Source organism: Semicossyphus pulcher, unplaced genomic scaffold (assembly GCF_022749685.1).
Source record: "Semicossyphus pulcher isolate SPU_LCO1_2020_fin unplaced genomic scaffold, fSemPul1.0.p SCAF_3, whole genome shotgun sequence".
Classification (NCBI taxonomy): domain Eukaryota; kingdom Metazoa; phylum Chordata; class Actinopteri; order Labriformes; family Labridae; genus Semicossyphus; species Semicossyphus pulcher.
This window is the reverse complement of record NW_027211704.1, coordinates 7,903,873-7,928,760: the sequence shown is the minus strand read 5'-3', so window position 1 is coordinate 7,928,760 and position 24,888 is coordinate 7,903,873. Positions and strand designations below refer to the sequence as shown.

General features: G+C 40.3%; 4 protein-coding genes across 4 annotated transcripts; 3 read left to right on the top strand and 1 right to left on the bottom strand.

Moving 5' to 3' along the window:
- Positions 1-2,912: 2,912 nt before the first annotated feature.
- Positions 2,913-4,343, top strand: atp6ap1la (ATPase H+ transporting accessory protein 1 like a). Its single transcript, XM_069678943.1, has 4 exons — positions 2,913-2,994; positions 3,103-3,153; positions 3,466-3,703; positions 4,019-4,343. Exons 2-4 carry the CDS (start codon positions 3,110-3,112, stop codon positions 4,274-4,276), a joined length of 540 nt encoding a protein of 179 aa, XP_069535044.1. The 5' UTR covers positions 2,913-2,994; positions 3,103-3,109; the 3' UTR covers positions 4,277-4,343.
- A 798-nt stretch (positions 4,344-5,141) lies between these two features.
- pde12 (phosphodiesterase 12) lies at positions 5,142-10,331 on the top strand. Its single transcript, XM_069678705.1, has 8 exons — positions 5,142-5,843; positions 6,373-6,800; positions 7,093-7,198; positions 8,022-8,166; positions 8,412-8,490; positions 8,600-8,722; positions 8,858-9,063; positions 9,688-10,331. Exons 1-8 carry the CDS (start codon positions 5,269-5,271, stop codon positions 9,805-9,807), a joined length of 1,782 nt encoding a protein of 593 aa, XP_069534806.1. The 5' UTR covers positions 5,142-5,268; the 3' UTR covers positions 9,808-10,331.
- Positions 10,332-11,887: 1,556 nt separating this feature from the next.
- gmppb (GDP-mannose pyrophosphorylase B) lies at positions 11,888-20,085 on the top strand. Its single transcript, XM_069678940.1, has 10 exons — positions 11,888-11,972; positions 13,829-14,023; positions 14,189-14,269; positions 15,376-15,424; positions 15,597-15,739; positions 16,324-16,482; positions 16,582-16,660; positions 18,098-18,225; positions 18,610-18,792; positions 19,050-20,085. Exons 2-10 carry the CDS (start codon positions 13,895-13,897, stop codon positions 19,179-19,181), a joined length of 1,083 nt encoding a protein of 360 aa, XP_069535041.1. The 5' UTR covers positions 11,888-11,972; positions 13,829-13,894; the 3' UTR covers positions 19,182-20,085.
- A 1,782-nt stretch (positions 20,086-21,867) lies between these two features.
- Positions 21,868-23,788, bottom strand: LOC138606472 (E3 ubiquitin-protein ligase TRIM35-like). Its single transcript, XM_069678939.1, has one exon. It carries the CDS (start codon positions 23,553-23,555, stop codon positions 22,071-22,073), a length of 1,485 nt encoding a protein of 494 aa, XP_069535040.1. The 5' UTR covers positions 23,556-23,788; the 3' UTR covers positions 21,868-22,070.
- Positions 23,789-24,888: the final 1,100 nt, after the last annotated feature.

Here is a 24,888-nt window from a genome sequence, read left to right as displayed (position 1 = left end):
TTTTTTACAGTGTGCAGCTGCTGATTGTAACAGAGGGAGAAGCTCCAAAATCTCCTTTTGGCTGAGAGCCGCCCCATCCTTCATGACCTAACTGTGTGTGTGTGTGTGTGTGTGTGTGTGTGTTTGTGTGTTTGTGTGCCCGCACTCATGATTGCATGATTATGTAATCAATGCAATCCCTCTGACCCAACTCACACAGAGCTAAAGCTTTTTGGCTGCGGGGTGTCACAGAGTCGGGGAGGATTTGACGGCTATACGCCTCTTGTTCTAAACGGAGTAGAAAATACATTATGTGCTGTAAAATATGTGAAACACATTTTAATCTACATCCACTGAGAGGATTTTCACCCAGAGACTCTGTGGATGGAAGTGGAGCTGCACTCGATTCATTTAGATTAGATGTTCTGATTATTCGCTCCTCTCTGAAAGACCAGAGTGGACACAACAGTTTTGTTCTGATGTTGCTCAGAAAAACATGGTTATAATTCACATTTCACCTATAAAACAATAGAGTGTTATTTTTGATCATCCCTTAAACATACTATATGTAGATTTGTCAACCATTGTTAAGTGCTACGCTCTATTAAGAGCCATTTATGCTCCAAAACGAAGTGCAGGCTGATGTGGGGAACCAAACTTTCCATCACACAAGTAACAAACTTTTGACTGGTAGTGTATTTATTGGCCATTTTGCCTTTATTGATGTGCAGCTGAAGAGAGACAGGAGATATTGGGTGAAGAGAGTGGGGGATGAAATGCAGCAAAGGCCTAAGGGCAGAGTCGAGCCTGTCGACTGTAGCCTCTGTACATGGGGCGCCTGCTCAACCCATTGAGCTAAACCAGCGCCCCTGAAACCTCCATCTTCACCTCAGATAGGACTGTGATCCCCCGACAACAACAGAAATCATGGTGTCACAAATCTCCATGCACCAGATCAGGAAGTCCCGGACAGAAATAACAGGAACAAGAATAAATCTTTAAGCTGAAGATTAAAAATATTTCAATCAAAATATTTTTGATATTATTTGGAGATTTATTTTCATTATCTTAAACACTGTCAATCAAATCTGATCAAACCACACCCACATAGTCCTTTTTAAGCCTTAAAACTCATAGAACATAGTATACATAGTATAAATAACACTCTTTTTTAAATGGGATATTTGATGTTATAAAGACACAATTCAAATAAAGACTGCACAGACTTCTCTTCTTAAAACCTCATCATATAAAAAAGGATATATAAATATACATTTTTTTTGTGCATCCACATGTTGCAGAATAATAAATGCACAAAGCCTGAATGTTTGATAAAAATCAATCAAAGCTGCTGAACACAGTTAAGCTGATTCTAATATGGAATCTTGGTCCATTATTTTAAGTCTTTCTTTCTGTAATCTGGGTCAGAGTGGGTCATCACTGCAATAGTACATCTCTGCTCCAGACCAATCGCTCTGTTACCTTAATCCACGGGGTTGGCTGGGTCACTGGACTACACTGATGCATTGTGGGTAGTAAAACTTCACAGGTCCGTCTTCTCTCGTCTGGTTTTAACTTTTATGTTTATGTGACTTTATGTGACATTATGTTTATAGATAATTTCGGAAACAATAAAATTGAAGCATCGGTAGGTTAAATAAAATAAGATTCTGTTATAATTCATGGAAATAACCAATATATTTAACAGACGTTTAAAATGACAACTGTTGGTTTTTAGTCGCTTTAAGTAGAAGAAATATTGATGCTCTTTTCACTTCTGTTCACAGTGCTGCCGTATCTTCAGTCAATGGTAAGTACCATCTGTCTGTCTATTTGTCTGTCTGTCTATCTATATATCTGTCTGTCTGTCCATCTGTCAATCTATCTGTCTGAAAAGTCCACTGTTTAACCTGTTTGCGACTTATTTTGTTAAATGACAGAATTCAACCTGTTATTTTTCCTTGAGATGAAGGGATTGCACAGAGTGAAGGAGGGATGTGGATGGAGGAGCGTTTTGTACCTGCAGATGAACCATTCAGACGTCTGCAGGTAAACTTGCTAATGTTTTACTTTAAGGTAAAATGGTAACGGACTGTACTTATATAGTGCTTTTCTAGTCTTACGACCACTCAAAGCTGCTTTTACACTACATGTCACATTCACTCTCACATTAACACATTTATATAAAGACCAGAGTGGAGACAAAAGTCAGGTATGAGGTGAAAGGGGCAGGAGTTTCTAACCATTCATGTTAAACGATGGCAGCTAATTGAATCTAATTTAGGCTACATACAAAATCGTGTTGTTTTTTTTCCACTTTATGTTTCCCTTTTTCTCCTCGCCTCTCACCTCTTCTTCAGTCTCCAGATGCATCACGGAGGAAGTTGCTTCAAGTGCCAGGAGCTGCACTTCCCTTCCCTCCCCTCAAGGTGGCGTTGTTTTTAATTTACTATCAACTGTAACACATTAAAGAGAGAAACAGAGAAAGTACATAATAAAATGCTTAAATTATTAAAAAATATTTACATTTTACTAACATCTGGCCTGTTATTCATTTTCATTGAAAACACCAAAAAAATGTTTTTAGAGAAAATAAGAAGCTGCTTCGTCAACAGTTTGATTGCTATTATTTCATCATTTATGACCTTAGTTTCATGGCTGCCTCAGAGGTACAGTATATATGTCTATTCAATTTTGAAGGAGCTATTGGCCTCCTTGGGAAACAGGAAATTGTTGCTGTTGGTAGGAAAATATAAGTCAAATAAGTTTACCAACAATAGGATTACAGCAGTATGTAGCTATAGTTTATGGTAATAACATCTTTATACTGTATGTATAATCACACATCTCCACCCTCCAGGTGTTGACTGACGGGGAGCCGTGTCTCCTGTTCCAGGCCAGGAAACTTTCTCTGCGCTACGAGAAGCAGAAGCAGCTGGACCTGACGGAGCGAGCCTTCTCTCCTCTGAAACCTGTCGACACCAGCAAGTCTGTCTGCAGCCAGGACAAGGCCACGTACGTACATCTGTCTGAATGACATTGCTGTCTGTAAGTCGAACAGGAGTTCATTATTCTCCCATGTCTTTATAAATCTAAGCCTGTCTGTTTGTCTCTGTTCACCAGGCTGGTCATGAGGTTTGGAGATGTGGAGGATTTGAGAGATCTGTCCATAACGTAAGTCATATCCTCTGTTTGTAGTCATCCAATCAAACATGTGAATTTATAATGTGAATTAAGTCAAAAGTGTGATCAAATGTTATGTCAAAGGGTCTGCAGGTCTCACTGATAAGCCAGATGTAACTCAAACAAAACTTACATTAAAGTAACTTAAATATATTTATAACTTTTAGTACTTTAGTAAAGGATTTGTGTACTTCTTCCACCTCTGTTGTTAACAAAAGTTAGTTTACATTGATTGTCTCCTCAAACTTTATACTTAAATGTAAAGTTTGGACTGATGGTTTCCTCTCGTCCCTCTGATGTCAGACTGCAGCTGTCCAACACTTTCTACGAGTCGTCAGGTCAGTGGTGGTTCTCGGTGGAAAGCGTCTCTCTGTTCTACAACAAGTCTGAAGAGGCCGTGTTCAACGCCAGCGAGGTGTACGCTCCAGCCTCCTCCTCCTACCACTGCCTCCATGTGAGCAGCATGCAGCGCCACAGCGCCTTGCTGCTGCCCAGCACCGACCACGCCCGCCGCTGGACCGTCACCTTCACCAACTTCCAGGTACATGTTTGTTTATCCATTCACTGTCTTAAACTAAGCAGTCACATATAATTCATTTAACTGCCAGAAAAACAAGTAAAACTATGGTCTTTATTTAAGATACCAGTTAATGTTGTAACAGATACAGTATTTCCTTTAGGAGTTGGTAGAGACCAAACCTTTGAAAAGGTTTATTTACATAATTCTTCTATGGAATACCATAGCCTTAAAAAAACAAACTGTTCTACTGTTGCCCCTTTACTCCCAAGAGTAAGAGATTTGTAACGGTTAAATTACGATCTTTAACTTATATATTCTCAAAATGTCCACCCTCAGATTCAGGCATTCAACGTCACCTCAGGTAAATTTTCTCCTGCGAGTGACTGCGCCACCTTCCTGACGCCCGCCATCCTGATGGGCCTCATCACTTCCCTCATCCTGCTGCTGGTCCTGGCCTACGCCCTGCACATGGTCATCCACCTGAAACACATCGAGCATGAAGACGAACACAAGGCACACGTCTACTTTCCCCAGAACACTGAACAGCCAGAACACTGCTGTGTGGAAAACAACCCTGAGAAAAATATTCTGTAGCGTATCAAAGACAATAGTAAGAGACTGTAAACATACTACAAGAGGAGACTTGTCTGATTTGGCTGCAACAAACTTGCAACAAACCTCTGGTGTAACAATAAACATTCAGCTCAGGAGTATATAGTTTTTTAATATAAATTTCTATTGTTTTTTAATTTGCCTGTTAGTGAGTTTCTGTTTCTGTCTTTACAAAAAAATGTAAAATGTATATATTAATAAAAAGTGCATATTTTGTTTTGCTCTCTTTTGTCGTATTATATGTATTACAAACACCCCAGATTGGTGGAAGCTTTACACTTTTATAATAAGATTTTATTAAATAAATAACCTTGAAAAATGTGAAGCAGAAATATAAAAACAAAATTGGGAAACAATCCATTTTAAGAGATTATTCTAAGGAAGAATAATTGGTCTAATTTGGTAATTTAAGAATAAGAACTAGAAATTTATAGCATAAGCACGAATAGAATGAATATATGGCTTGGAAATATAAAGATACAAATTAATAAATGTATTAATGTATGTTTTTTTTAACAGTTTAGGTCCTCAACTAATGAAAATTACATGCGATGCAACTTCAATTGTAAGCGCTGGGTGGCAGTGATACTTCTAGAAGCGTTAGAGGCAGCCACATTTCGTAGTAGAAGAAGAATACGCTCATGCTGACTTGAAGGATAGTACTGGCAGCTAACGAACCAAATTTTATTCATTATTATATACAAAGTGACGTGTTCTTTTAAGCAAATTGGTATCTTCTGAAACATGTGTGTTGTTTAGTTTAAATTAGACAGCTGGCGGTCAAATTTAACGCGCCATTTCGCAGTTTTTCTCTTTCGGTTAGCTTTTTGCCGGTTAGCATCCAGGCTAACCACTGTAGCAACACTCCGCAACGAGGTGACGTCAGGAGGGGGATCACTCTCCCTGCAGTTGACCGTTAACCTTAACGTTGTAGTTTAATGTCACTGTAGTTTATCCCTGCCGCCTCTGACTTCATGTTGAAACACCTCTCTGCTGTTCTCCAACTTTTCCCTCGACGTCTCCTGTCTTACTCACCGAGGACTTTAACCCGAGCCTCCAGCCTCCTCCTCGGCAGGAGGATGGAGCCTGCCGTGGTGAGGTGCCTCCCCGAGGAGCCCAAACTCACCATCTCCTTCTGTCTGGACGGCAGCCACAAACACATGCTGCGGGACCAGGACGAAGCGCTGGGCAAGGTCCTGGCCCGGATCTCCAACAGCATCGCCAAGGGCCAAGGAAAGGCGAAGAAGTCGAAGAAGAACAAGGGTCAGCAGCCGTGTGAGACTCAGGAGCCAACAGTGGTGAAGCTGTACTATAACGGAGGAGAGGTGGCCGACACGGTGCTGAACTCGGAGGCGTGGCAGGACGGAGCCGTGCTGCAGGTGGGAGACGTTAAATACTCGGTACAGAGGAACGCGCCCACTTTCACCAACGCGGAGCTCCCGGTGTCCCTGCTGGCCGGGTTTCCCGTCTGCCCGAATCTGGAGGTAGAGTTTGGGAACCTGCAAGACTGCGAGTTTACGTGGTATAAAGAAAATGCCCCAAACACAAGGTAATTACACTGCTGAAGGGGGTGTAATTAAGAGTGTATGCATGTATGTAAATAGGAAGAAAACATGTTTATTTATACCCCATTAGAGTGGTTGAACATGCCATAATGACTTTGTTATACTTTAGTTCATTTTTTTAAAATTACAACACAAGCGATAAAGCTGAACTATGCATGGGCCGGATACATATCCATATCAGTACATTTGTGGGCTTAAAGTACAAAAGAAACAGTAGCAGTAGAAAATAGCCATAGCTGTGTTTTTGAGGTATTTTAAGGCTGCAACTAATGCTGACTTTAATTATTGATCTGCAAATTGATTGCTGGATGAGGCGGCTACAAACTGGTTAACAGGTTACCTTCTTCACAACATCCAGAAGGTGTGATTTACCTTATTTGGAAAATGTCTTTCACATTGAAAAACAGGACTGATATAACTGATTGAGTCAAATAACACCATCTCAGATGCAATTTAGTTTAACATCCAGCACCTCTGTCCTTAGTTTTTTCCATCTTGTTGTTCTTGTCCTAGCCCTGAAGCTGCTGCAGAAGCTCCAGGTCAGGACAGAAGTTGGACAGAGGTCGGATGTGGCAGAGTCCACGTGCCTTCCAATCAGGACATCGGCTGCAGGCTCAAACTGCGCTGCACACCTAAAGATGGAGGGCGCAGCGGCCCAGCCAAGGAGCTGATCTCCGTGGGAGCTGTGGAGGCCGGACCAGGCGTCTGCACATTCGACAACCGGCACGCATACACAGTCAAAGAGGCGGAGTGGCCGGCTATGAGGGTGATGTCGTACAATATCCTCGCTGACACCTACGCCCAGACAGAGTTTTCCAGCACGGTGCTTTATCCGTACTGCGCTCCCTATGCCCTGCAGTTGGACTACAGGCAGAACCTGATCAAGAAGGAGCTGGCTGGATACAACGCTGACATCATCTGTCTGCAGGAGGTCGACAAAGGTAATCATTGCAGAAAAGACACCATTAATTTTGCTTAAGCTACATTTCGAGAAAAGCCTTGACATGCTGTCAAAAGCAAAAAAAGCAGTTTAGAGCTTAAACCAGACTAATTCTTAAATAAAAGGCTGTTGTATTTGACTGTATCAGATTGTACAGGTGTAACTGAGTAGATGGATGCTTTCTTTCTTTGATTCTTTACTGTTGAAATTTAAAAGCATCCACCCTCTATGTAAAGCACCATAAACATCTGAGTCTATTTTCTGACTCTCTTCTTGTTCTCTGGACTCTTCAGGTGTGTTCACGGACAGTCTGACTCCAACTCTGGATGCCTTTGGTCTGGACGGTGTTTTCATAGAAAAAGAGAAGCAACATGAAGGACTGGCCACGTTCTACCGCAGGTGAGGTCTGAAAGCAGCCAGATCCAAATGAAAATGTTTACTGTGTTTTCAGTGTTGTGTATTTTTATCAAGTTGTATTTCTTAGAGTACAAGGGTGTTATTCCCCTGCTGCCATGTTGCTTTACGTGACATAAAATAATATGATATTTCAGGTCTTTGCAAACTCCCAACTACAGAGCCTTCAACTGAACTACTGAGTTATGATAGTGATTCCTGCTGACCAATCAGTGGTCTGCAATGTTTTATGTCAAATTTTAGTATCTGCTCAGGTTGCTTAGAACCTCAGTGAGAAAAAAGCAGGTACTTTTGCCTGTAAAAAAAACAGGTGGGTCAGGCTGAGTGGAGCTGTACCATGCAGTGAAAATGAGGCAATAAAGAGGAGGATACACAATTTTGTTTTAAAACTGGGATAACTGTTGACATTTACAGACAGACAGTTCCCCCTTACAGATGATTTGTAAAAAGCGACAGCAATATCGAGAGAGAGAGAAATTCCAAAAACCACATGCTTCTTTCTCCTCTGTACACAGCCGAAAATCTCCATGGGAAGTTTGTGGGGTTTTCAGACTCTCTGTTGTCAGGTGACAGAAATGGTCGGACACAGCCCCTCTGATCATCAGAAAGATTTTATTTTAAAACTGATCATCAGATTGGCCGTTCAAGCCCCACCCATAAAAGAACATCCCTCCATTGCTGCAACCAGACCTCTTATCTCCCACAACCCACAATATTTTGTAACAACAGTATTAAGTCAATATAATGGTCAACTTTTTCAATCCAGGATTAAGTTTGGGGTATTAGAGATTCATGTTGTCTTATTCAGGTCAAAGTTTCAGCTGCTGAGCCGACATGACATCATGCTGAGCGAGGCGTTGACCTCTGACCCCATCCACTCTGAGCTGCTGGAGAAAGTCTCTGCTAACGACGCTCTGAAAGACAAGATCCTGCATAGATCCACGACCCTGCAGGTACGGCTGTTCACCTGCTGTCACCACTAATGACTTGGGGTTTTTGTATGTTGTTTTTGCAACCCTAACTGACCTTAAAGAATAGTGTAGTTCTATTTTCTGACTTTTAACAGACAGATTCATAAAGAAATAAAAGGCAGAATAATTAATATGGATTATCGTTAGTTGCAGCTCCAAAGTTGTGAACCTTCAGCTTTGGTCTGTTTGTGAATGAGCTTTGTGAAAACTGACTCTTTCCTCTGCAGGTCAGTGTGCTTGAAGACCTCAATAAACCAGGCAGGAAGGTCTGTGTGGCCAACACTCACCTGTACTGGCACCCCAAAGGTAGAACAACTCATTCCTCTGTATTAACTCACCTCAGTCACTGGGAGCAAAGTGATGATGTGTACCCGTAAGAACATATTTGTAAATAATGAACTCACTTCCTTTGAAGGAGGGAACGTCCGCTTAGTCCAGATGGGCGTGGCTTTGAAACACCTGAGTCATGTGATCAGTGAGGTCACACCTGGAGCCCCTCTGGTCTTCTGTGGTGACTTTAACTCCACCCCTAACTCAGGTAACTCCACACATAAAGCAGGTCTGCTCTTAAACTAGTCTCTGCTAGTATTCAGTCATTCATTGATGTAAAAATAAAACCTGTTTTGATGCGAGCCCTGTGGCGTCATTGTTTGTCACTTCTTCCTATCTGCAGGTGTGTTCCAGCTGCTCAGTGAGGCCGTGGTTCCTCAGCAGCATGCAGACTGGAGCAGCTCAGGGCCGGAAGAGTCCTGCAGTATGGAGCTGCTCTCCACCTTCCCCCCGCTGCTGAGCGCCTGCGGCCAGCCGGCCTACACAAACTACGTTGGGGGATTTCACGGCTGCCTGGACTACATCTTCATACAGCCGGACAGCGTGCAGGTACGGACACTAACACTGGGAATAGTGGTAGTGGTGTTTATCTTCAATTCTTGTTGGCTAAATTAGCACCTTGGACTTAAAGTAGGAATCAATGTTTGTCTGTGCAGTTGGGAAGATGAGCTACCTTATTGTTGCAAGTAGACGTTACTTGGATGATCTGAATAAGAACAGTTTCTTTGTGTTATTAATTGTTGAAAACACATTCGAGTTTAATGGATGATAAGGACTTTTACCAGGAAAATAAATACTTAATATTCAGCTGCAAACGCTGTCTTGGACTTACATTCTGCAGACACGGTAACAATTGTCGGTGGAGCTCTCGTTTAGCCTGTACACTGCCTCTGCCTCAGCAAATACTACTACTGCTACTACTGTTACGACTAAGTTTGCAACCACTTCTATTGCTATTAGTCAGACATAGATCAAAAGGTTTAGAAGAGTAGATGTTTGTGTTCTTTCTGTTGCATTTTTAAATTTGTATGCCCAAAATTAATTAATGTTTTTTCCATAAAGTCATTTGGACAATGTTTGCATTTTCAATTCCTGGGTGTTTAAATGAAGGACAAAATGTTGATGTAATTCCCTAAACGAGAGGCTTACACCTTGTTGTTTGTGTGTGGGCAGGTGGAGCAGGTGATTCCTCTGCCCACTCACCAGGAGGTCACCACCTACGAGGCTCTGCCCAGCGTGGCTCACCCCTCCGACCACATCGCCCTGATCTGCGACCTGCGCTGGAACCCCTGACCTCTGACCTCAAATCATCTTCACAAAAGACACTGAAGAACCGAGCTGTCAGTTGCTGCTGCGAACACATTCTGCCTTTGGATTTATTTTCTTCTTTAAAGAATGAACGCATGTTCCTGCTGGTTTACTGGAGATCAATGAAAGGTCACATCATCATCATATCAGTGTCTTAAATTAAATTATGAGTGAATTGTTGTGATAGTTCAAATTGTATTATTTAAAGTACAATAATTAATTAATTTTAATCACTGATATTCAGTGTTGAGGTTGTACTGGAAATAGTAATGAACTGCACAGTGCTTTTTGTTTTTAATACTTTCGGTTGGTACATTCTTCTGGCAGAAAACTTAATCGCATCACTGTGACATACTGGGTGGATAATTATAGTTTGTATGAATGTGTATTTCCTACAGACATGATGGAAAACATTTCAGACTACATGGACATTTAATGGCTTAAAGACCAAATGATATGGTTATTACATAAATATTAACATTTTAATAAATGTATTTATTACTTTTTTCTTGCCAAACAAGTTGTTGAATTGCTCTTAAATTTTTATCAAAGTTTGAGACCACAGCATTAAAGTCTATGCATTAATGAGATTTTTGATTCATTCTTAAGCACTCTGCTTTAAATTTTTATACATCCAACAATACTAAAGGTGCTACAATTTATGGTGACTGTGTAATTTTAGGCAATTTTACCGCGCCTCACCAGGGTCATTTCATAATCCTGTGGAAGCCCATTCCCGTCAATGGAGGAAAGAAATAAATTTAACAAATAAAATAGTTTTTATGCTAGAAATTCCTAAAAGAAATACACATGAAAACGTTTGACCCATCAGTTGAAATTGTGTGGTTTAAGAAAGTATTTTGTGAAATTAAGTTAAAAAATTATATTACATATAATTCCGATTCCGATTGTTTTCTATTTGTAACGGGTTTTTTTCCATTTGCGAAAGTATGTAAATGTCCTGAATGAATGCAGTAGCATCCATCGTCGATCGCCACGCTGTTTTTCTCTCATTGGTCAGAAGTGCTGAAGAGGCGAGACCGGAGTGTTTGGGACATACCATTGTGTCGTATGTAAGGGGTAGCAGATAAAAAATTCTATAAAGGTTACGGAATACGTGGGGCAGTGAAGACGATATAGTCTATTTTTCAACAAAAGAAAATAATAAAAGGGAATTAAACATCTGTCACATGGTTTTGGATTAATCTGGTAGATTTGCGTTTTACAGTAAATATTTGAACACCCCGGAGTCATTGACAGCAATAAGGAGTAGACCATAAAGTCCGGCAGTATTAGTCAGCTAGACCGGAAACTGAATTATTTTGCTTTTAAAATAAAAGCGGAGACATTTTTTATAGTTAATACTTTAAAAGCTTATAAAGTTGAGGTATTGCATAGAAAATATGTTATAACAAAAAATAAGCTTTGGTAATTTAATTTTTGGCTGCTAATTAATCATTTTGATATTATTAGGAATGATTACATTTTCATTTTAATAATTTCTTCTATTTCCTACTATCACTGAAGTGGGTATCAAGTTCCAAATTTTCCATCCGATACACATAAAAAAGCTTTGCTGAGGCAGAAAGCTATGCACTGTCTCACATTTTCAAACATTTTTTGTGTTGCACATAAACACACCACAAAGACTAAAGTCAACAAGCTTTATATATGTTTTATATAAGTAAAAATACTAATCAAATCATGTAATGTAAAGTGTATTCCTACTCTAAAAACACATGAGATTACAAGTGATGCTCGACCACAGTCAAGGATGATCAAGTCCTAGTTAAGAGAGCAGCAAAGTCTTGAAGTTAGAAATATAAAATCTGCAGTCGGACTTCAATAGTCGATTCGATTAAAAAAAAAATTAATTCAGAATATTATTTTATTCTTACTACCATGACATGCTATAGAAGCACATTTAAGAAAAGGTCAAATGGTTCCAAACTTAGTTACCAACTGAATCTGGCTTGCTTTTACTTTGAAACTCAGGACAGGATGTTGTATGTATCATATTGTCTAACTTGACGCTGACCGGCTGGACAGGAAACCAAACAAGGAATTGGGATTTGAACGATATTACGTGTCCTTCCCAGAGTCTCACTGATTCAGAAATCTCCTGGAGCATTTAGGTGAAACAGATCTCTGTAAGTTTTCTTCATTTTTATTCATTTTCACACAGACGGAAGAAAGGAGCAGGATGATGGCCAGTTAGCCGGCAGCTTGTCGTTAACTGCTGTAATTTAAGACAGGAGTAAATTAGCTATTTTAGCTAACATGAGATAGCTTCAATCACTGTTAGTTCGTTGTGTCAGAGTTGAAAACATGAGTACAGTTTGTTCTATATTTATCTCTGAGCTCATAACGTACTCTCTAGCCTCAAGCATACGAGCTTTCATTCATAAATTGTCGCAAGTTTACGGTAGAGTAATCAGAGTATTAGTGTTGCTAGAATGGCTAAATTAGCTTCTATTGATGCACCTGCTGTAATTTGTGCTTCTCCCTCTGTATACTCTCATTGTATCACCTGTAAGTGATGCTGTTTTGATGAAGAATACAGAAATTAACATATAAGAAGTACACTAACATGAGAGTATACTTTGACTGACTGAAAGAATAAATGAACTCTTGTTATCTGAGCTGACACCGTGGCTAACATCCTAAGTACAGTTGATTAGGAGGACGCGGTTATCATCTGTCATGAGACTTTCTGTTTCTTTTTGAGCAGAAAATATTCTGGTGTGAGAAGGAGCAAAAAGATAACAAGGTCGTTCAAACCTTAACACTTCTATTCATACAGATACCCCTACCCTTGTCCTTAAAGATACTCCTGTCTGTGATTACACAAAGAAGTACAGGTTTAACAAGTTTGACAGCGTGCAAATGAAGCTATAGACCCAAAGACAGGGTTGAATCTGAGCTGCAATCAGCTGTAATTTCTGATCATCAACTTCATCAGGTCATCTGAACGCTCATTTAGGCAAAAGTATCAACTTTGTGTAGAACATTTTGATGAGTTACACATTCAAACGAAGGATATAGTACATAATACATAAATAAATGGATAAAAATAACAGTTATGCAATCTGAACAAACCTTTTTTAAAAGCACAAACCTTACAGTGCAAACCAGAGACTGAAGATTGTCTGCCAGGTAGCCCCAGTTTGTTATCTCATGTTTTACTGTTACACAGAGCTAAGCATGTGATTTTATAAAAAAAAATAAGGGATGCACAATACAATTCACAGTTTTAGATGAAGACAGCTGGATCGCAATTTGCAATATGTTCTGCAAAGATTCAGATCACTGTGGACTATAAATTCTCATTTCACTGCCTGATACGTCTTCGCTTTTCTAACCCCTATTTGTGAATAAAATACACGTTATTGACTACTTTTTAAAAGTACAAAAGTGTGAAATTATCGCTCATCTGTATCGGCCATGACAAGCAGGAAATTATCGGTATCAGCTGAAAAAAGATCCATATCGTGCACCCCTAACGAAAAGTAAATAAATAACCAGCTGTTAATGAAAAACCCAGACGTTCTTTTACAAAAGCTTACCGACCTTTTGATAGTATTTCCAATGACTGTGTTTCTTTATCAACTGAAAGTTGGAAGCTGGACATGAACCTTGATCTTTATTAAAAAAGAAACAAAATATTAAAGTTTTATTTTTTATGAAATATATAGTTTTGGCAAGAAGCATGAAAAAATACAAATATAACTGATAATTTAATTTAAAAAAAGATCCTTGATCCCTGCAGATTGAGCAAACACCAAAATACTCCATCAGTTTGTTCCATGCTTCTGGAGGCAGTTAGCAGGACTTTAAAAAAAATAATATTAGGTTTAATTTTTTCCTGTCAGGAAGCCTTTTGGTTCAGATTTTCAGAGTAAAAGTCAAAGTTACTTTATAATCCATCACAGAGACCAGCACATAATACTTTGTGATTGCTTCCTTTCTCGGTCACACTCTCCCTTCTCCTCTCCTCTCCTCTCAGGCTGGTTGCCGTCTCGTCATTGATGAGCTTTCATCACCTCTGTAACGTTTGCTAAAGGCAGAAGCAATGAAGGCTTTGATCCTGGTGGGGGGGTACGGGACCCGACTGCGACCGCTCACCTTGAGCGTCCCCAAACCGCTGGTGGATTTCTGTAACAAACCCATCCTGCTGCACCAGGTGGAGGCGCTGGTGAAGGTACGGAGGAGTAGAAGAAGGAGGAGGGAGTCAGTGAGCCTGAACTCAGCTGCTTTTCTTTTATTTAGCTGCTGTTAAGAGTCTCTAAAGACGGACACATAGGAGGCTTAAATTTAAATGTCTTATGTATTTTTTCTGATTATATGTGCATGTGTGTGTTTGTAGGCCGGGGTGAACCATGTGATTCTGGCGGTGAGCTACATGTCAGAGCTGCTGGAGAGAGAGATGACAGTCCAGGAGCAGAGAGTACGTATGACAAGCCGTCACACTCACTGACACATTGACTTTTTTTAATGCTGCCGTGCTATTTCTGTATTTAATTACAAAGTCCTACCAATTTTTTTTTTAATGATTTGTAAAAAAACACTTAACTTTGTACAGTTAATATAGTAAATAATAATTATAAATAAATTATAATAAAGGAATAATAAGAACATATATCTAGAAAAAGAATAAAAAAACCACAACAAAAGATAAACTTACCAATGATATTTAGGGTATTATTTATCCTTAGAAATAAAGACCTGGTATTTTCCCATTTTATTATGTAATCCTCCCACTGGTCATTTTTCATATATTCTAGACTTGCAATTTTTTGGGCTGCATCATGTTGGTGTAAAAGGTGCTTTATGAATGAGTTTGAGTTTTGTGTGTAGCGAACCAGAGCAGATGGTCAGTCACTAACTTTCTCTGACTTTCATGAAAATATACGGAGGCCCGAAGCGGACATGCATCCATACATTTTATTTCCTCTGTTTTCCCGTGATAACGAGTCATTTTCTCGAGATAACGAGATAAATAAGTCGAGATCTCAAGAAAACTGAAATTAAGTCGTTATCAGGGGAAAACTGAGTAAATAAAATGTGTGGATGCATGTCCGTTTAGGGCTTCTGTAAAAATCAAATCACAAGAAAGAGATTTGTTTTTGCCCTCACTGAAGATGTTGTGAATTCATGCAGGTAGTTTTTTTGTTTATCCTCTAAGATTGGACCTCTACCTCCACCACATTAAATTAGAATTATACTGACTCTGAAATCATCCAACAAAATGTATAACAATTCTGCTGCTGTAATATTTGATTGTGGACAATGTGCAGGACACATATTACAGCATTATGACATCAGTGAAGGCTTAGGCTTCAGATGAATCTTGTTGGTGTCAGACATCAATAGAAAAAGAAGATATTTATTACACTAACTTAATGTTTTTTTCCCGCTTGTTGGCAATCTAAACAATTTGACCCCCGGGCAGATTCTTTGTGAACATTTTCATCCACTCTGATATATTTTTGTTATCACAGAAATGATCTTTGTTCTCAGTCAGTTTTAAATGTTTCCCTGTTTTCTCCTCAGCTCGGGATTAAAATCTCTCTGTCTCATGAGAAGGAGCCTCTGGGAACTGGTGAGTTTCTCCTCTCTGCAGACAGATCCAGACACACAGAAAAGAAAGTACATTTTAAAACTAATAAGGTTGAGGCTTTGTCTTCCAGGTTCAACATACATTTCTCGACTATTTTTGATATAGTTGATATGTATGAAGTATGAATTGAACGTGTGTGTGTGTTTGTGTGCAGCCGGCCCCCTGGCGCTGGCTCGAGAGCTGCTGAACGTCGACAACGAGCCGTTCTTCGTCCTCAACTCAGACGTCATCTGTGATTTTCCCTTCAAAGACCTGCTGCAGTTCCACCGCAACCACGGCAAGGAGGGAACCATCGTGGTGAGATAGAGAGAGACAGTACAGAGTGTTTATCTGAGTGAATCTGTGCGAATGGAAGCCCACCTACAGGAAAGACCACTAAAAGAGAAACGGTGAAATCTTTAGATGACAGGCCAAAACGGGGAAACACATCCGCCAACAGACACAGACAGAGCTGCACAAATTATGAAGTTAAAAAAAACAAAGGGGAATGGATGATAGATAACTAAAGGACTAAATAGCAAATACAAATTATACAGTCGTACTCAGGATAATCAGGCCATAATTCAACTATAAAAGAACGGAAAATGATATAGAAATGACAAATACATATTTGGAGATGACAACATTATATATATAATTTTTTCTCTGTCGCTTTTGGTCTTTAAACTTCAAGCTTTGGGCTTGATAAAGGAAAGTAATCTAACACATCATCAGCACATTTTAAGAGAATGTGAAGTGATTTGACCTGATTTAAGTTTCTTTACGTGGTTTTGTTTCATTATTAAATTCTGTTTTGTTTTTTAAGTTTTACTTATCATCTAATTAGTGTTGGACTGAACTTCAGTAGAGTCAAAGCTACATTTGTTTGCGTGTGTGTGAAGGTAACGAGGGTGGAGGAGCCCTCTAAGTACGGCGTGGTCGTCTTTGAGACGGACGGCGGCAGGATACACCGCTTCGTCGAGAAGCCGCAGGTCTTTGTGTCCAACAAGATCAACGCCGGCATTTACATCTTCAATCCCAGCATGCTCAGCAGGATCCAGGTGAGTCTTACACACACACAAACAACCTCAATATTTCTACATATATATGTTTAATTTAATAATGTAGTTTATGATATAATTTAAAATGTTTGTGTGCAGCTGAGACCAACCTCCATCGAGAAAGAGATATTTCCTTTCATGGCGGAGGAGGGACATCTGTATGCCATGGAGCTACAGGGTAAATATTACTACTTCTACTGAAGTGCTACAACACAAATTAATAATACATACTTCTCTTTTTATTGATATCTGCAACTTACAATTATTTTCATTGTCACTTAATCAGTCTTTAACTGGAGCTCCCATCAGCAGCAGGCTAACTTAGCTTAGCAGACAGGTAACCTCCTTGAGTGTCTGCTGGTTTTTATACCAAGAAATACTCATTTGAACTCTTTGGTTTTTGTTTCATATTTAGCAAACATGATACAGTATTTGCTGGTAGGCAGATTTATTTTCTTTTTGCCTCTTACTATATGTAAGAGACTCAATAGTAGGATGATCATGTAAGATATTGTGGGAAGTTGACCTGTGCGCTCGCTCTGGTCCTTCAGCTCACAGCTCCACCAGACGTAAGTGTTTGGGTTTTTCTTACACCTGAACTCATGTTGTCCTGGAAAGCAATGGTTTATAGAGAAGCACCGATTACAACAAACACAACATCAACTGAAACAAGATTTCTGAATTAAAATGTATCCATTATCGCATTGCAAGAAGACTTTTTCCACATCAGGATTCTGCAGGGTTCAGAAAACATCTGGAATCGGTGCATCTCTACAGCCCCATCCCTCTCTGGGATCGTTTAGTCTTGTCTGAAACAGTGAAAACCTCTAGCTGAACAGTATAGCCTCCCTCCTGTCCTGTAGTCCGAACAGGCAGACTGGACAGACTCTGGTCCAGGTCGTAGTGGCTTCATTCCCTCAGAAGACTTTACAGATCTGTGAACACTGAGCAGCTCCTTGTGGTTTCCTGCTGTAGATTTACTGGATCTATGCTTCATTGGCCTGGATGTTTCAGTTCTTAAAGGTCGGCTTCAGGTTTATCTGGGTCTGTCGTCAGAGCGAAAATCTGAAAGTGACTCAGACACGTGTAAACTGATGTTCAGTTAAGGTGACTCCTCCTTTAAGAACTGGAATAACCTGGCTGATAAGCTGTTACGAAAAAAGATCCTTGATCTTTTCAACAGGTGTCGTAAAATAGTTACAGCTATTTCATTTTTATGATAATGTTGTACAAACCTTCAGACGCTTAAAAGAACAATGAAAATAAATCAAATCAGTACAATTTCCCGGCTAAATAAAGTAAATACGTTCTAAATTTTAGTTCGCTGCAGTTGTAGAATCAGTCTAATGACTCTGCACAATAGCGGTAATGTAAAATATACTAGGTGGAATATAAGTAAAACAGCGGTATGATCCTTTAAAGACGGTGAAAACTGGTCAGCCTGTCAATGGAGGTGAATGTGTGCAGATCTTGTGCTTCAGTACCTCACCTGTCCCAAGAAGGCTCCTTTCTTGTCCTTTCTATGTTAACTAACTGCTCTCCCTGTCTGTATCTCTGCATGCTGTCTGTCTGTCTGTCTGTTTGTCTGCCTATCTGTCTGTCTGTCTGCCTGCAGGGTTCTGGATGGACATCGGTCAGCCTAAAGACTTCCTGACAGGGATGTGTATGTACCTTCAGTCGCTACGACAACACGCTCCTGAGAGACTACGCACGGGGCCCGGTTTCCTCGGCAATGTTCTGGTGGTGAGTTTGGCGTCTTAGGTTGGGTTAGACTAGGTTTAAAATGAGTAACTTCTGTGCCTCAATTTTCTTCAAGGTTAAACCACTTCAAGTGTAAGTTTAAAGTTAATACTGGATCACATTTTAAGTTGGAGTTTAAAGGTTTTGTGCAACAGAATTAAATTTAATCTAGGTTTAGAGAAAAAACTAAACTGAGGTTTAAAGAGAGGCTTCAATTTAATCTCTTAATTTTAAGCTAGTTTTAAAGTTTGGTGCAACATAATTTAAAGTTAAACCATGATTTAATCAGGTTTAAAAATTAATCCTTGTTGGTGGAACCCAGCCTTAGTGTTTTATGTCAGATAGAGAACCGTACTGTTTGATAATCCTCCATCCTCTCCTCTGTAGGACCCGACGGCTGAGATCGGGGAGAACTGCACCATCGGCCCGAATGTGAGCATCGGTGCAGGCGTGGTTGTGGAGGACGGGGTGAGGATAAAACGCTGCACGGTGATGAAAGGAGCGCGGGTCCGATCACACTCCTGGCTGGAGAGCTGCATCGTGGGGTGGAGCTCCTCTGTAGGCCAGTGGGTGAGTAAAGAACAGACGTCACCAACCTTTTCAAAGGGGTGATTCATGTGTTGCACGCAATGACTGCCATCTTGCACCTTTGGAGCCGGAGTGTGTGCAGTAGAGATCGGCTGGTGGAGCTAGTTACTTTTCCTCTCACTGTTCCTCCTCTACTCTGCTACTCGGGAACAGAGTAGCCTGATTTCTCAACAGAGCTGTCAATCAATTACACCCCCTTTTTATATCATGTCCTGTCTTTGTCTTATTCTGTGTTGCAGGTTCGTATGGAGAACGTGACCGTGTTGGGGGAGGATGTGATCGTAAACGACGAGCTCTACCTGAACGGTGCCAACGTCCTGCCTCACAAATCCATCAACGAGTCGGTCCCAGAGCCACGAATCATCATGTAGCATCGGGTAGAGGAGGAGGAAAAAAACCCAGCGCCTTTTAAAATGAACTCGACTGAACACCTAAACTGTGCCGGAGAGAGAAAGAGGGACAAACAGATGGGTGAAGGAGGAAGAATTTTATTTTCCTTTTTATTAATTTGGACTCGTTTTTTTAGCCCTGCTTGGCTGCATCTTCCATCAATAAGCAAGAACATCAAACGCTAACGTCCTGAGTGTGGCGGGCGGTTAATGTGTTGCATGAACACTGCTTTAATAAAGAAAAAAGTGAGGGAGGGGGCTGACATACCTGGGCTGGTTGTCTGTAAGAAGGTGGAGGGAAGGTGAGGTGTATTTAGGGTGGAGCGGGTTAGAGAGTGAACTGTTAGACTCACTATGCATTTACATCTCCTGGATGGTTACAGAGATTTCAAACTACATCATGTTGAAGTACTTGACATGTTTTATAGACTGGAGTTATGATGGACAATGAACTGACAGATTGAACAAAAACAGTGTTGGTTAAATCTGCTAAATTAGATACATATTTTGGCCTCTAGGGGGCAGCAGAACAAGCTGCAAACACAACATCAAAGCATCCAGCAGACACAGAGGAACATTATCGTTCAGGGTTGTCAGGTTTGATGAATGTAATTTGATCGTTTTTTTTAAAAGAATATTGATTAGTGCGGCTTTAACAAGTTGTAGAGTAGGTGTCCTGTATGTCTCATTGCGTCGGAAAGCTTGATCGTTTTTCTGCTGCTGCTGATTTGTTTTTATTAAAAAAACGGTGCGTTTCAAGGCCAAACTGGAGACAAGAAGTGAACAAAATGTAGCGAGCTTTTTATAACAAAGTTAGCTTAAGTAGTTTGCAGATATTGGAGTCGGACAGTCCAGCCAAATCTGGAGTATTTTACTCTCTCACTCGTGCCACTTAAATTAAGGCGATATATTAGTCTAGCTTGTTAATTTCTGTCGTCCTTGTTGTAAAAATTTTAATGTTCAACAGGTGCAACATTAAAGGTGGGGTAACTCCTCATCTCATCTCCTCAAGGTTCCCTATTTGTATGTTCTGTGACCCAGCCGTCGCTCTGTAAACAGTTAACAAACAAACTAACAAACACTATTCCATCCTTTATAGCAACAGGAAGCGTGTGCAACCTTATTACTTTAAAAACAGATATATTTTTATGAATATAGAATCTGTAGGTGAGGGGCAAGATTTTTGGTGTTGGAGGTGTTTCTGTTTCTTGTCCAGGTAGTATTGACCAATCAAATTTCAGCAGGCTTTGGTTGTATGCAAGAAAACAGTCCTTGTAAAGCAGGATCGCAATCCCCGAACAAGTCGCCTATCATCTGACAGCGATTAAGCTTTTTATTTATCCCTACGAGCAGATTTCTGCACATCAAGGTGGATAACAACAAGTCTTCTCTAAACTCCATCTCCAATCTTGCGTCTTAAGTTGCTAGTTGGACTATAAACAATGACAACAAGCCGTCAGACGAGGAAGTTATTTCCTGGATATCAACTGCCGTCCTAAGAGGCTAAGTCTTCGTCAGATGAAGGCTAATGGCTTCTGAGATTGCTCCAACCTCTTCCTCTGCAGGCAACTATCTCTCTTTCACATCCTTGCCCACGAAGAACGTGGCCACGCCATCATAGTGACAAAAATTGCTTTCCCTATTGAGGCCTCAGATGCTCAGCAATGGGCCATTTTGCTTGTTATTTAGTTAGTTGTTTGAGTAGTATCCCCGACAATGTAGGTACATAAATGTAGGTTGAGGAGCTTAGAGGAGGATGTATGGAGTTTAAATATGAACAAACTTTCTACAGATTCACAAACCCCACCTTTAAATCAATACCTGCCAGTTACAGTAAAAACGGATTAACCTCTACAGTTAGAAGTTTCTGGAGCTCTTCACAATATGCATCCATAGTTGTTAGCATATTTTTGATTCGCTTCTACATATGATGAGGAACATATACAGCAGGTGAAATCAGCTGTTGGTCCATATTCTCAACAGAACTTGTGGTTGAACAATAATGCAGTAGCTCCATGTTGTTATGCAGTAAATTTTAAACAGTATTTAGGACTCTGAACATGTTTAGGCTTTGGTTAATTGAATGAAGTGAATTCCTGTCATGAAGTCTTTTTTTTTTTAAAGAGGATAATATAATCTACTGACCACATTCACATCTTGTCCAGTTTCTTTCTTTGTCATGTTACATTTTACACATGACGATCAGTTTGTTTGCTTTTTGCTTTTTCTGTGGTTGTGAAGGAGAGCATAACCCAGATGACGTCACAGTGATGTCATCAAAGTTATCTCACTCTGAGTTTTGCCTGGTACAAAAAAATATTCTAAAGCCCATCCATTCCTTTAATCACACAACTCTAAATAACGCTTGAGACTGACATTAAGTATTTGATATGTTTTTATTTAATTAACAGTGAAATTCAATGTGAAAATTGGCCACCAGCAATGCAGTTAAAACATTCAATTCACATACATCTCAACATTTTTAAGCAACAATATGTGAAAAAGTTAATTGTAAAAACAAACACACAAAGAAAACAAGTTTTTGACACATTTTAATACGACCCAATTTGCTCTTTTTTTTCACAACAGAAAAAATAGTTAAGAATAATCCCAAGTAGCAAAACATATGACCAATACCTACAGTAGGCCTATACTTACAGTGAATATAACAATATTACAATGTAACAATTTAATTTAGCAGACTCTTTTGTCCAAAGCAACGTGCATCCGAGAGTTAATACAGCACAAGCAACGATCTAGACAGGAGAGAACAACATCAGTAATTGATAGCAAACGGCTCCAAGTTTGATCCGACACAGGTGCTGACAGGTAACACACAGGGTGTATAGAACTAGATTTTTTTTATCATTATCATCCCTGGCATTTCTGTCCATTCATGAACATATTTTTAAAGATATACGCCATTTCCTTCACTGTTGAAATAACTTGAAGGGGGGTTGCTTGTGTCAATTTTACAGAGACAGTCAGTGGTAAAATCTTCACTGGGTTTACATTTGCTGTGCCAATGTATGGAAACATCCTGTCAGTGAAAGTTTGAGTGAAGGTGTGAATGTGTGTGTTGGTATCAGGATCAGAGAACGATAACTTTCCTTTGTCCCAGTCCAGATGAACTCTGATCCTTCGTGGATTCTTCTTCATTGAGAGAACTTTGTCTGGGAGTGGTGGAGAGAGTGCTAAGTATTTTCCATCTAGAAAACAGATTTCACAGTATCCAGTTTGTTGTCGTCCCTTCTTTGAAACACATTCCTGTACCACACCTATGCCCCAGGGTTTTTCATCTTCAACCGCAACGTCCCAGGTGTGAGTCCCTGAGTTGAAGCCCTCAGAGCCCAGGACGCAGAAGGGGCAATCAAACCTCTCTGGATTATCTGGACGCTTCTGTTTCCTTCCATGCCTCACACTGATCAGATCTTGAGACAGAAGGAGTTCTGGATGAGCAGAGTTTGGATCCAGAATCACAGGAGAGTAGGAGACCATCTCCTTCATCTTGTTCCAGATGTTGTAGCTCAGGTTGCCCAGGTGTTTGACCTCGTCTATCAGAGCTCCTGAGACCAGCTCTGGATCCTCCAGCAGGGGGCGCTGCTGGACTCTTTTCACTGCAGCCTTGTAGTTCTGCAGAAATGTGACGTCTTCAGCTCTCAGCTCCTCCTCTGTGGCTCTGATTGTGTCTGAAAGAGCTGCTATCTCTCTGATCAGAGCCTCAATCTTCTCCTTCATCATCCGACTCTTCTGCTTCTCTTCGTCCCTCAGAGCAGAGATCCTGGCCTCCTCTTGCTCTTGTAGAAACTGGTGAAGCTTCTGAAACTGCTCCTTAATCTTGCTCTCTGTGAGTCGGGCCTGGACTTTAATGTATTCTGCTGTTTCATCACAGTTTCCTTTAACTTGTTCAAAGATCTTCAGTTTGTCTTGGAGAGGCTTTAGGGATTTCTGTAGCTCCTCTCTGTGATCCTGTGCAGCTTCATTGATAGGTCTGAATCTGTGGTTGTTGTGTGTCTTTGAATCTCGACAGACGACACACACCGGCTCTTGATGGTCCAGACAGAACAGTCTGAGTTTCTTAGAGTGCAGACTGCAGACAGCCTCAGACTCTGCTGAAGCTTTCTGATCTCTCTCTTGTAAGAAGGCCTCACACAGGTTCTTTAACGCCAGGTTACGAGGTGGATCACTCGACAGAGATACTTCCTTACAAAGAGGACAGTTATTTATTTGTTTCTCTCTCCACCATCTCTGCAGACAGTCTTTACAGAAGCTGTGGCTGCAGGACAGAACGACAGGATCTTTAAAGATGTCACGGCAGACAGAACAGGAGAGATCGCCCTCTGATTGAGAAAACATTTTTAGTCTCTGTGTTAAGATGAAAAACAGCAACGATACCAGAAGTCAGTCTCTCAATAAGGTTCCCTTAAAGTTATATTCACTTTAAATCGTAGCTCCTCTAAATGTCCTTTTCAGCGGCTTGAAGTGGAATCAGTTCTCCAGTAATCCCAGCGTTACCTTTTAATTTATTCCAGTCTGTAGCCTGTAGAATGCAAAAATTCCAATGTGTCTGGTGGTGAGTAGTAAAGACAGCGGACACAAAGAACAGCAGTGCCTTATGACGCATTTCATTTTATGCCCTTACCTGTGGAATGAGAAACACTCAAACAACTCCCACCCATCTGGTGCATGTGACCACACCTTCAGTAAGTATTGTATAAATATGTGGTGACAAAAGCAGGTGAAAGTGAAGTATTCTGGGTTTAACATCAGATAATGTCATTACATCTCCTACGTGTGAGGCTGGCTGCAGTTATAAACTGGGGAATTCTTTACATTTTTAATTTTAAATGGTTTCAAGGTGAGGTGTGCAATTCTAGTCGAATACAGTTTTAGTAAAAGTTTGCAAATATCTCCTTACGGTCCACTAGCTTTCTGTTGAGAAACACAAACATGTGACCACACCTTCACCAAGTATTGTATAAATATGTGGTGACAAAAGCAGGTGAAAGTGAACTATTCTGTGTTCATCAGTGTCATGATGTCATAACATCTCCTGCATGGGAGGCTGGCTGCAGTTATCCTGCCTGGTCCTGTTCACCAGTCCATCGCCTGACTCCCCTGGACTCCAACCAACCTGGTATGTATGCTATAGCTCTTCTTTGTGACATACCACTTGTACCTCCATATTTTAACTTCCAGGGCTGATAAACTCAGTCAAAAAGAAGAACCAAAAACTGCAGTTCCTCAAGTGGCCACTAGAGGCTGGCATCTGTCCCATCTAGGCTGCATGCCAAAATGCCAACATTTGGAGCAGAAACAAACAGGTTTACAGCCTGGTACAAAACATGTTTTGGGTCTCTGTAGCTCACTTCTCTAATCATGACAACTGTACAACTGAACTTAACTTTAAGCTTTATATTATGGCTTAGAATTATGCCTGATAATGGACATGGTCAGTTTGAGTGACAGGTGGGTTTAAAAACAACATGTTAACCCATTATAGCTAATCTAAGCACTAAACCACCTCCTAGCTAACACCATTGTTTGATAGTGTTGCAGGATATAAAAAGAAAGGCATGAATTCCTAGCTAACAATAATGGTAGCTAACAGTAACAGCTAGCTTACATCACTGATTATTGTTACAGGATACAAAAGTAAAGGATTAAATATTTAGCTAACTGTAACAGT